This window comes from Epinephelus moara, chromosome 16 (assembly GCF_006386435.1).
Source record: "Epinephelus moara isolate mb chromosome 16, YSFRI_EMoa_1.0, whole genome shotgun sequence".
Taxonomy (NCBI): Eukaryota; Metazoa; Chordata; class Actinopteri; order Perciformes; family Serranidae; genus Epinephelus; species Epinephelus moara.
This window is the reverse complement of record NC_065521.1, coordinates 15,500,167-15,512,827: the sequence shown is the minus strand read 5'-3', so window position 1 is coordinate 15,512,827 and position 12,661 is coordinate 15,500,167. Positions and strand designations below refer to the sequence as shown.

At 37.8% G+C, this 12,661-nt stretch overlaps 1 protein-coding gene across 1 annotated transcript in view; it reads left to right on the top strand.

Annotated features, from left to right (window-relative positions):
• Nucleotides 1-6,353, top strand: part of LOC126403389 (antigen WC1.1) — a 20,652-nt gene extending 14,299 nt beyond the window's left edge. The window contains exons 13-19 of the mRNA XM_050066021.1: nt 1,962-2,240; nt 2,916-3,100; nt 3,187-3,295; nt 3,523-3,675; nt 4,232-4,327; nt 5,073-5,240; nt 5,364-6,353. Coding sequence (XP_049921978.1) covers nt 1,962-2,240; nt 2,916-3,100; nt 3,187-3,295; nt 3,523-3,675; nt 4,232-4,327; nt 5,073-5,240; nt 5,364-5,551 — 1,178 coding nt within the window. The 3' untranslated portion in view covers nt 5,552-6,353. The remainder of the gene's footprint in view (nt 1-1,961; nt 2,241-2,915; nt 3,101-3,186; nt 3,296-3,522; nt 3,676-4,231; nt 4,328-5,072; nt 5,241-5,363) is intronic.
• The last annotated feature ends 6,308 nt before the right edge of the window (nt 6,354-12,661 follow it).

The window sequence follows — 12,661 nt, the reverse complement described above, 5'->3', positions numbered from 1 at the left end:
GTTGCTATAGCGCCCCCCTTTGGCCAATTGATGTAATATTGCTTCATTCGCATCCTCCCATGACCCTCTACCACTGTACCAAATTTCACATGGATTGACCAAGTCAGTGAGGAGAAAAACGTGGAACAGACACACAGACACACCCAGACAGACAGAGTTTTTGTCATTATATAGTAAGATAATAATACATTTTCAGGGTGTTATGGGCGAGAGCATTTGGGAGACATCCCTGCGTTCAAGGTCCTATTTTCCCCATCTCCATATTCCCTTAATATAACACATCTTTACATTTGTCTTTGTAGCAATTTAAAGATTTAAAGATTTATAAATAGTTATGTATTTTTCATGACGTAAACTTACATTGTCATCATTGTCATTATTCATTCAGCCACTGTGGAGATATCAATGTCAAAAGTTAAGAAAACTGTAAGGTTTCAAGGGGTTAGGGTAAGTAGATAGGCTAGAAGCTGTAAGTGGCATTAGAACACTGAGGGCGATGCACAGTATCTTTTAAGAAGTTTACACCCCTGTCCAGTTGGTGGCCTCTGCATTTTATTTAGCTATTGTCTAGTCTTGTCTTCGATCTCACCCGCATGACCTCATTGTCTAACTGGCTTTAGCCATTGCACTGGCAGGCTGTACCCCTACCAAGCAGCAACCTCTGTGGCTAAAAAAATTAAGCCAACATGGAAGAGCCAAAAAAAATGGCTGCTTATGGCTGGCTCCAGTAGCAAGTTAATTGCTATAGACAGCAGAAATAAACAATTTTGGTACAAAAAAAACAAAACAGTTTTGGTCCCTATAGCTAATTTCTCCCATCAAGACAACTGTATGGGGCTGAATTTTTAAATAAGTAATCCGTTCAAATGTTAATGAGGCTTTAAGTTACCCATAATCAAGGGCCAGGGTGTCTGCCAACAGTGTCCTCAGCTTCTCAGTCAGATCCACCCCTTGGTCCTCCACATCTCAAGCCTCTCACCTACATGTGGTCCCTTCTGGCTCCAAAAATTCATTGACAGCGACCAAACAGTAGTCCACCACCCAATAGGTGACATCACGGTAGCCACGTGCATTATTTTTACAGTCTATGATCGCTACATGTCCGTTTTTTCTCCAGTAGAGCAAATAGAATAATTGCGTCATGCGGTTGAAATCGTATACATTTTTTTGATGCTTGGAGATATAGCTAGGCTATATCATACAAGAAGGACAATAAAAACAAATGGAATCATATTGACTTTTAAGTTGTGTTGATTCCCGACCGTCAAGTATTGCAGTAAATAATATGCAAGAAAACATTCCACCTTAAAAGCTTCCAGTAGCTGCTGGCAGCCTTTGAGTGGCATGGTGAATGAGGCTAAATTATTTTTTCTCAGTCTATAACAAGCGAACTGTTAACTCGTAAAGATTACAAGGCATCAAAACATCCCTTCATTTTATAGTTACGGTCACTCGTGTGTAAACTTTTTTATCTTAAGAACAATGGTTATATGTCCTTAAAAACAAGCCATGTGCGTGCACGGACACAAGCATCGTAGGTGTACTGTGGTAGTTCAACAAAGTGCACTACACACCTGCTTATAAATGCATGATCTATAAGTATTTCCTGTATCTAAATGATTAAAAATGAAAATTATCAAATCAAAAATGAAGCACATGACAGAATTTTTACAACCCTTTTCATCAAAATGACGGATAAAGAGAAATTCTAACACAGCATCTGATAGGTGGGTGATTTCAACATGCTGATTCAGGGAAACATACACTGAACATTTGTCCAAGGGAAAAAAAAATTGCTATTGCTAAGAGTATGAAACCCTTTGAAATTTCTCTTTAATTGGTCATATTAGGAGGATTTTAAGCTGCGGAACACAGAACCTTGAGAACACAGATACTCTGCCGAATATTTAAACCAGAAAACCACAACTTTGATCTTGTTGTTTTATTGCTTTTCTTTCTAGATGAGCCCAAGGTCACCCTTTCGGGGCAGTGTCATGGTGAAGTGATGATAAACGGCCGTGAGGTTTGCAGCAGTACCTGGACAGACACAGACTCACAGTTGGTTTGCCAACAGGAATGTGGCAATGCCATTACTGGTGCCCCCAGCCTGAAGCCCAGACCTCCTCTTTCAAATATGGATTACTACCATGTCAGCTGTGAGAGCAACCATTACAAACTCGGCAATTGCAAGAGATTCATGGGAAAGTGTGACAAAAAAGTGGTGTATGTTTCCTGTACTGGTAAGTATGTATATATATAGATATGTATATGTGCTATTTGTGCCATCAAAACAATGCAAAGTATTCATCTAATCCTCCCTGTGTGATTATTATTTTAAATTATTTGGCTTTAATTCTTGATTCTTATTTCATATATTTTATTAGAATATCAAGAATTGACTTGATAATCAATTAAATGTGAAATATTTTTAGGATATTTATTCAAATACAGGATAGAATACAGTATTACCGCAATAGTTAGACACTTTAGCTTTATGCACTTTTTGCTCTTCTTTCCGAGAGTTAGATTAAAAGACTGATGTAACTCTCATGTCAGCTACAGACAGGAGATGGTCAATCTAGTTTAGCATCCAGATAAAAAGCAGTGTGTATTCTGTGTGAAAAATGAAATTTAAAACTACAACTTGTAATTTTTACACTCTCCTTTTTGTACCTGTGGACAGAGCCAGGTTAGCTTTTCCCTCTGTATGCAGTCTTCATGCTCAGTTTAGCCAACCATCTCCTGTTTTATGTTTTTCAGACACATATGAGAGCATTATGGATCTTATCACTTAACTCCAGACTAGAAAGTGGATAAGCCTATTTCATAAAAAAAAAATCCTTAAAACACCACTACCTAGAGTTGAAGCTGAATTATGATAATAATGAATATATATTTATTTATTTATTTTACAGACAACAATGTCAAGTTCAGCACCAAAAAAAAGTGTGGAGGTCAGATTTTAGTGACGTATCGAGGCAAATCTGAAAAAGTGTGTCCCCTGACGTCATTTCCCGAGGAAATGAAGGAGAAGCTGTGTCAAAGCTTAGATTGTGGTGGTCACAATAGTAGCACAAAGAGAAGTGATAACAAGAGCAAAGTAAGTCTTTGTATCACACTTTCTTGAGGGGCTTTCTGACGATGTCCCACTCATTTGTCTGACGATGCTGCCTCTATAATTTTAAGGAAAACTTGGAAACAACACTGAGTTGCGACACCAACGACATCCAGGACATCAATTACTGTGTCAAGTACAAGACGTGTAACGCCATACCAGCTGAGATCTACTGCAACGGTAACCAAAACCATGAATCCTCTCCCAATAAGTCAAGCTAGTTCCTAAAATATTCATTCAGTTGTTTTGCATAGGAATCACCTTTTCTGTAAACTGTACAATTTGAACTTATTTAACTTTATCTAATTTCTGATGTGATTGGCGTGGCACAAAATAACGTGATGAATCAAGTGGCATCCCACTCTGAGTAAATGCAGATATGACAATGTGACTGTGTTTGATTTCAGGCTATGAGGGAGACCCACCAAAACCACCCGAAAACTATTTCACAGTGCCCATTATCCTGGGAGTGGTATTTCTGCTGGTTCTGGTGATACTGATTGTTGTATTTTTACGAATCTACATTGTCAGGAAAAACAAGAAAGGCAAGAATTTCTCATGTGAGTACATTATTCTGTTGCACCTACTCTGGTAGTTGTTATTAATTTGGTTACAATTAAATACTGATTGACGATTTGCTTCAATGTTAATGACTTGCCTTGAAAAACTATTGTTCCAACAAACTGAAAAGCAACTCTGTCAATCTATCTATCTGACCATCCTGATCATCCCGGTGTCAATTTAAAAAAAAAAAAAAAGGTGTACTGGAGCCTTTTGCCACAAGAGGCCAGTCTTCCTGCATGCGGTCAAACTCTGACTGCTTTATGCTGTATCAGGCCATTTGAATAACAATATCTCCGCTGCTTTTGTCCAGCATTTATATTTCAGCTCTTAAGCTTCTTAAATTTAAATAGTAGCACACCAGTGCCATAATAATTACATGAAGGAAAATGCAAGAACAGAACTGGAACAGTTACAGTCTGTAAAAAAAGTTTAATGTATGCATGTGTTGTGTACTAACTGTTTTTCCACCTTTTCTACATTAGTGTGAGACAGTTGTTTGTCACAAAGCTGTAAATGTCTAATGTTCTTCTTCTTCTTTTTTTTTTAATGTAGCGAGAATGTTGCCAAGACAAGAAGTGGAGTTTGAAAGTGGCGACTACGAGGATGTCACAGACAAAGAGAATGAAATGGAAGACTTGAGTCGTGGCAGTGAGTCTCAAAACATATTCATGCACTTATTTTATTTGTATATATTTGTTGAATGAGTTAATCCTTATTAGGGGCTGCACCTCAATTATTATTATGGGAATAGTAGCATAAGAAGTGGTAACAGTATTTTATTTTACATTGCATTATTTTATTATACTACATTACAACTGTATTGCTCATTGTGCTTTTATATAACTAAATATTGGTTATATTCTGTGATACAAACTTCAGATTATCAAATAATTGCTGTATAATATATTTATTACATCTACTTCTATATATATTACATATAACATTGTATAACTCATTTTATTATTTTGTACTTTTATTCATTCATATTCTTCATAATATATATAGCTCACACATCATCAGCCAGAGTTGCACTACTGGAGTTCTTGTGCACAAATATTTGCGCAATGTATTTGCTGTGTATAACTTTTTTAATGCCACCTCTCTAATTGCTTTAATTAATCTCCTATTTCATTTAAAAAAAAATTAATTTCATTCGTATGGTTCTTTGTCTCTGTAGTCTTACTTTTTAGCTTGTCTCATTGTTGCTGCAACAGGAGAATCTCTCCTTAAGGATAATTAAAGGCTTACCCTCACATTCACACTTGATTTCAAAGTAACAATAAGCACTTGGGATATGATGAAAATATCTTTAATGATTGAGTTTATTTGTGATTTGAGATGTGAGGCAGTGTGAAAGTATTTGCAAGGTGTTCTGTTGCTGTCGTTCGTGCAGGATTCCTACCAGAGGTCATCACAGAGAACGACGCGCACAGCGCTTCCTCTTTACCTTACGATGATATTGACGACATGCTTGAGGCTCAGCACCTGACCTCTCAGGTCGCCACTTCTGGTGCCTCAGGAGACAACTACATGCGTGAGGGTGCCCTCAATCAAAGCGAAGGAAAGTTTTGAACCAGTTGAATCACATCTTTTTCACGAACTTGCATACGGATCTTTGACTAATTATATTGTTGTTAATTCAACTACGCACATTTTAACATACAACTGTCTTTCTTCTAAACAGATGGGGTGACCTATGAGGTGGACGACCCACAGGAGAATTACGACGACATCGAAGCCGGCCCTGAAATCACTGCGACTGAGGCTGAAATCCACGAAACCCCACAAACCGCACCTGAGAGCGACACAGCGCCACCTCCAGAATTAGTGGAGGGGGATGACGACTACCTGGTGCCAGGCGTAGATGGGTGAGCCAAGACTGGGTTCAAAGCCAAGTGACATAATTTTCAATCCGGCAAAGCAGAACTCCCCTCAACCCCGGGAAGAAAAGAGAAAGAAATGCATCCCTCGATTAAACTGACTAAAATATGCATACTCTGACATACTGATAATTTCAAATCAGACAATATTGTTTTAAAAAAAAAGATGTTTCAGAGTCTAAACATTTTCTGTATATAATGACAAAATAATCTGACTGTGTACTGCTGATTTGTGTACCTTTCATTGACACGAAGATAGTTTTATTTCTTTTGTTTGGTATCAAAAGGTTTGGCCTGTAACAAGATAACAGGTAGTAAAATTTCCTTTTTCTTCAAATGTACAAAATTAGAGTGATAGGGACAAAGAGCAATAAGCACGGTTGCTTATCTTTTTCTTATTGGTCTAAAATCTACTGCCTGTTGCGTTGTACAGTCATATATGATTGTTTAAGAATGATGTGCAGTTGTATATACAGTAGTTAAGCTTCTATGACTTATGCAATCTTTTACAAGAGATTGGTTTTTCAGCAGTTTGTCAGTTCATTGATTGCAATCCATCCAAACACCCATACGATCAAGGCCTGTAGCTAATGAAAATTTAGCTCCATAGAGCACAGAGACAGCAAAAATGCACCAAATGTTATATGAGTGAACACAGCTGATACTGTAAACTCAGGTCATATCAACACATTGTTACATCATATATTTTTATAATTGTATAAGCTTTGTAAGGATGTAGAACTTTGAGATTTTACACATTGTTTTTTTTTTTTTTTTTTATAAAGGAATAGTTGCAGAGAGTTAGATGAGAAGAAAGATATCACTCTCATGTCTGTAGGGTAAATATGAAGCTACAGCAACCAATTGGTTAGCCTGAAATAGGAAAACAGTAATTAAACAGTAGTAGTTTTACGATGCTCTCCAGTGTAGAGACAGCTGCTGACCCAGACCCAGGATGAGCCTTGGTGAGGTGGAGGCAGCTGCCCGGGGGAAGAGAGGCTTTGCCCGTTCAGGCTTCAAGATAATGTTATCATCTGCCTTCTGCGTAAAAGGAGTGAGTTTACAGCTTGCAGCAACCTCAAATGATACAGTCTCTGGCTGTTTGATATCTAGTGTTGGAAAAAAAATGTGTTCCTCATTTCTGACCCATTGTTAGCGTAGCTAGCAGGCATTAGCTCGAGGGGCTAATTTGGCTTGTTTACTATGCTAAGTGAACATTGCTGTCACCCTGTTCAAACTTTAAATTTTCATATGAAAAAAGAAAGAGTAGTCACATGTATTGAAAAGCCAAATCAAATTTGACTGACATGATTCTGAGCTGGGTACAGCCCTATACAGCTAGCATAGCCAGCTAACGTCTGTCTGCAGATGCCAAAATTCACTAATTAACACATTACTCTTGTTTGATTCATACCATTTCCAAAAGCCAAATAAAACAACAAGTTGGGGTTTCAATATTTGCACTGATTACACAAATAGGATATTAAAAATTATAGGTGCCAGTCGGTGGATTTTAGTATCTTTCAACAGGCAGGCTAGCTGTTTCCCCCTGCTTCCTGTCTTGATTCTAAGCTAAGCTAACCATCTCCTGGCTCTACTGCAGCTTCATATTCACCATACAGATGTAAGATCAGTATTAGTCTTCTCATCTAACTCTCAGCAAGAAATGCAAAAATGTTTCTATTTTCGACTTTTATTGTTTGAGTGTTGACAATTTATATGTTTTAACTGGTAACAACAACAAAAATTTTGTTATTTTGTACTCCTGTAAAGATGTTGTATATCTTGTATTTCATGTTTAACTTCAGAATTAAATTCAGTCAGTGCATCATAGCGTCACTCCATTGTGTTACATAAGAAGCTGTGTGCAGAAACAACATTGAATTCTTTGCCGGGGCTTTGTGTATGCTCTGTGTTTACAATTTCAGGTTCTATCCTCTCCCTGCCTCAGAGAGTCCCGGGTTTTGGAGATGGCTCAGATGTTGAGTATCAAACTGTATGTTATATATGTCATATATAGTTTGATACACAGCACAATAAGCCGTTTTCTTCACAAGACGTCGTTTGTCGAGGGACTCCACATTGCTTGAAATTCACTCTGTTTTATTTTGGTTTGTTGATTTATTATTAATACACTGCACTGTTATGAACTTGCTTGTCATTTATCACACAGAGCCAAACACTCTCAAACACTGAACACTCGGAACATTTCCAATACAGTTTCATCTCTATGCACTTGAACATTCTCTATAATCACTTATACATACTTTATACACTTAACATTTCCCCCCAAGCTGCTGGGACATGGAGAGGGAGCAGCTGCTCTCTACGAATGTTAACATGAGTAAGGCCATCCGTAAGGGACTGACAGACATACTGGTGCTGCTTTTTACAGATCGACGGACCTGATAGTCTCATATGTTTAATCAGGAGTTAGCCAAGGGCCACTGAGATCAGAGAGCCAGCAATACTACCAAAGGGACTAATTTGTAAGCAGCAGCCCTCGTATGATATGTAAACATCACACCCAGGCCTGCTGTCAGAGGCCTTGCTGAGGGATTATGATGGTGGATTAAGTCTGCTGTGTGGCTGAAGCTTAAACAGATACAGCAGAGACCAAGAGATCTCTAAGTGAAAGAGGTAATGTTTTCATAAAGTCTCAAGTGCCACTTGTGCACAGCAGGACCCTGTGGGACCTAGCATGACCAGAGGGAACTCAAAGGGTGTAAGCGCTGTGCTGTTCAGTCGAATTTGTAATATTTTGATAAGAAATCCTCTTTATTGACAGCAGACATGATCTCTTAACAACAAAACAGCAGGTGGTCAGTGCTCTGGCTTACTTTTACGCACTCTGACATTAAAGGAATATACTGATGTTTGCACGATTACCTTAAAGGGATAGTGCACCCAAAAATGAAAATTCACCCATTATCTACTTACCCATATGCCGAGGGAGGCTCAGGTGAAGTTTCAGAGTCCTCACATCACTTGCGGAGATCCCAGGGGAGAGGGGGTAGCAACAAAACTCCAGAGAAAAGCAGTCAGAGCTACGGGCTACAATGAGGCTAAAAACAGAGTTCAGATGACGTTTTTCCAAACAATTTTTTATGTCAGGGCTTCAGGACACTTGGATCACTACGGATGAGCAGCATGGAGATTTTTTGTGGTTTCAATTATGTGTTTGAATCTGGGGCGCCGTAAGCCTCCATTAGGTGGAATTTTGTTGCTACCTCCTCTCCCCTTGGATCTCTGCAAGTGTTCTCTAAAACTTCACCTGAGCCTCCCTCGGCATATGGGTGAGTAGATAATGGCGGAATTTTCATTATTGGGTGCACTATCCCTTTAAATAATTTTAATTGTTCCATTACCTAGTTTATAAGAATGACTGCATTATGTGTTGGTGGTACATAATGTTATGCACATAAAAATTTTATAAATTGTTTATAGCACACTTTAAGTGGTTGTAGGCAGGTATAGGTGTTTGTTAATGTATTCATTAACTCCTCCTGTAGGCACCAATAAGTGGTGCCTGGTGTATAAACAGATAATGAGTTACAATACAGTAAAACACAGTTGTAAGAGGCACTAAAATGACTTTGTAGCTACAAGTGAAGTGTTGTTTATTCCATTCAATTTGGAAATAATGCAGTTATAAATTCTGGAAACATTACTAAATGCAAATGGCTCTTTCACTCTGCAGTTTGGGCATCATTTAGCCCAATACCCTTAAATCATTTTATGTACCATTTTCCAGAGAACGCCATTGTATTTAGGGATGTTAGTGTTAGTAGTCCACTACTTCCTCCTCTTAACGCCTCATTATGAGTTGGAAGTTAATCATGTTTTGCATTTGCACGTTCACCTCAACTGACTTTATACTGCTGCAGCTTGGATCGGAACATATCTTATCATAAATAATATGGCGGGACACCTGTAGAAGGCAAATGTCTATTTAATGGATGTAAACATTATGAAGCTGTCATGAGCACAGCAATATTTTAATTATCAGAATTTATTTTGTATACTATCATGGATGGATTATCAGTGACAAAGCCAATCAGGATATGAAATGTTTCTTTATAGATGACCTTTGACACACCTCATCTTATGTGAATGTCAGTTTTATTCTTTAGTTTATCATCTTTTCACACTATTTAATGAGGTTTTATAATCAGTGTTGCATTTTCCAAATGCACGTTTTGCTATTCTGAAAGAACGAGAACCCTGTCTTGTATGAGCCCTCAGATGCCTTTGACCAAATGTTCGTAACCTCATGTTTCAAATATTCATCCCGAGCACTCTGATCCATCTCCTCTGCTGGCTGTGGCTCTTGTGTTCCTCATTTGTTCAAACACAAATCGGTGTTGATTAAAAGTTTCTTCAGCTACCTCATGATGGCTTTTTATGGAGGTGACAGACAGACGAGCCATCGGCTGGGAGAAAGGTCCCAGTTGTGGTGATTTTCCATAACAAACAATATGGTATTATTTATAGTGCTCCCGTGTGTATGGAGTCATCCAGAAAGCCTGGATATCTCGTCTATGGCTCTGTGTCTGTGAGTGTGTGTGTGTGTGTGTGTGTGTGTGTGTGTGTGTATTGCGTGTGAGGGGGTTGGGGAGTAGGTGGGTTGGGGGGGTGCAGAGTAGAGCAGTGAGAGAGAAGACACGTGACTTTTTGATATGTACGGCCTTTGTGTCAACACATGCTCCACACATAACAGTATCAAATCATACTATGACCATTCAGCTTTGCAATGAGAAATATAAACTCCGGTTCTTACTGTATGTAACCCCCCCCCAATTCAGTTGAGGATTGCTGCTAAACAAAGATCCTGGAACAGAGCAGTTTTTAGGCATAGTTGATTTAATCTTTCATCGAGGGTACCTCAAGCCGGAGGGAGAAGTACAATTTCATTTCGGAATTATTTTAAACATACTACTTTTAAAGGTCTGTCATAATGACTTCTAGTGCCTCTGTTTCATTTACTACTTTACTGTCTTAAATATCAGAATACAGTAAAGTACTGTGGGTGCTCTCACCTATATTATGTAGGAGAAAAAAAATCAAAAATAAAGATGAATGTGGGATCACAAAAATTTGTCAAGTGAATGTGTATTTGTGTGTAATATCTATACCTCAGTACAGGAATGACAGAAGATTTGAGAAATTAAGACCCCTTCTGCACAGACAAACCTGGATAATAAATAAATAAAATCACATACGCGAACATACAAATAACGATCATTACTTAAACACTATACTTCAAATATAATCAAAGCCAGAATACTCATAACTGGGATACTAGTGTGCATGTAAATGTACTCATTGATGGACTCTATGTTGTTAATGAGATGATACCGAGCAGGAGTTGACGAAATTGTATCAACATGTTATTTTGCTATGACCAGATTATTGAGGGATGGGTTCAAGTACCTCTTTAAGAAATGGCATGACTTTCCTTTTTTCAAAGTTTAGGCTTGGTCTCTGTGTCTAGCTTTGCATCCAGAAAGTTTAGTCATGGTTGTCCCCATACTACTACCAGTTGCAGTGGTAGATGTTTCAACTGTTTATCTGTTACTTTCAGTCATAGAATTTGACTTTTCTGCTGCATAGTTTTTACATGCTTGTAATTACAATATATGATGTTAAGGTGTAACAATTTACTCAAGACTGTGGGAAACTGATGTGTATGTATTTTAATATAATATATGATAAAGACTTCATGATTTGTAACTCATGACTTTATTATCAGTTAATAAATTGCTAGATTATAAAAAATTCAGATATTTAGTTTATTGCCAACTTTTTAACATTAGCAGTACATGAACATTTAATAAATGGTTTACACCACACTTTAATTTCCTGCAACCCTGCGTCCTAAGGACATTACATTTTGGGTAGGCCGAATCACATACTTTGCCTAACTTTGACCTGTTGTCCTCGTTCATGGACACTTTTTGGGCCATCTAGTGGTAGCAACAGCAGAATACACTAATCCATGTAAAAACAAGATGGCAGTTATCTCTGTCAAGTCAGTCTACAGCCGAACCTGAAACAAAAGTGGACAAGGTACAAAACCTGATCACATATTATGGTTGAACCCATGAATTTATGCTTAATAATGCCTGTAGTTTGATATGTAAATTTGATAAGAAATTCGACCCAATTTAGCAATAGTCACAAGCTAAGGCGTTGTTAATTAGGAAGAACTCATTTGGGGACATTGGGACTGCATGAGGCCAATTGGGTGAGACAGACTGTTCCTACAGACAAAAAAGACATTCCTAATTTAGAATATAGAGAAAGGAATCTTTATTAATGACTATAACTCCTATGGGCATCCATAAGTGGAGGCTGGTCTACAAATAGACAAAGAGTTACAATATTTTAAAACACAGCTTTAAAAGTTTATCATAGCTATAAGTAAAGCCTTGTTTATTCTATTCTGTTTGGAAGTAATGCTGTTCTAAATTTTGGTAACATTATTAAATGCTGATGGCTCTTTCACTTTATATTAAGCCCTTGTGGTTGATGTTTCAAAATTATGAATAAAGAGACATTATAAAGATATTTAAATGTAAATGTAACTAAGTCATTAATAAATGAACATGAACACATCTTTAAATTATCTTTACTGTAAAGTTAAAGAGCCAAAACAACAACCAAAAAAAAACAAAAACAGATGGATTTTCATTGGAAGGTTGTTCCACAGTTGTAGTGCCCTTATGGTAAATGCCCTGCTACCCTCTGTCTTAAGTCTTACCTAAGGGACTGATAACAATAGCTGGTCTGCAGATCTAAGAGTGGGGGCAGGGCTGTAAGGGGATGAGAAGGTTATTAATGTCTGATGGGGCAAGGTAACCAGTGCAATGAGGCAAGAATAGGGGAAATGTGTTCATATTTTCAAGGTGTTATAAGAACCCTAGCTGCAGTATTGTAAGTATAAGTAAGTTGGAGGTGGTTGATTGATTTCTGGGGCAGTCTGACAAATAAATACTTACAGTAATCTAGATGATGGGAGACAAAAGCATGAATGAGAGTGTGTGTGTTGCTCAAAATAAGAAATTATCTAACTTTGGCAATACTCCTGATTTGACCGATT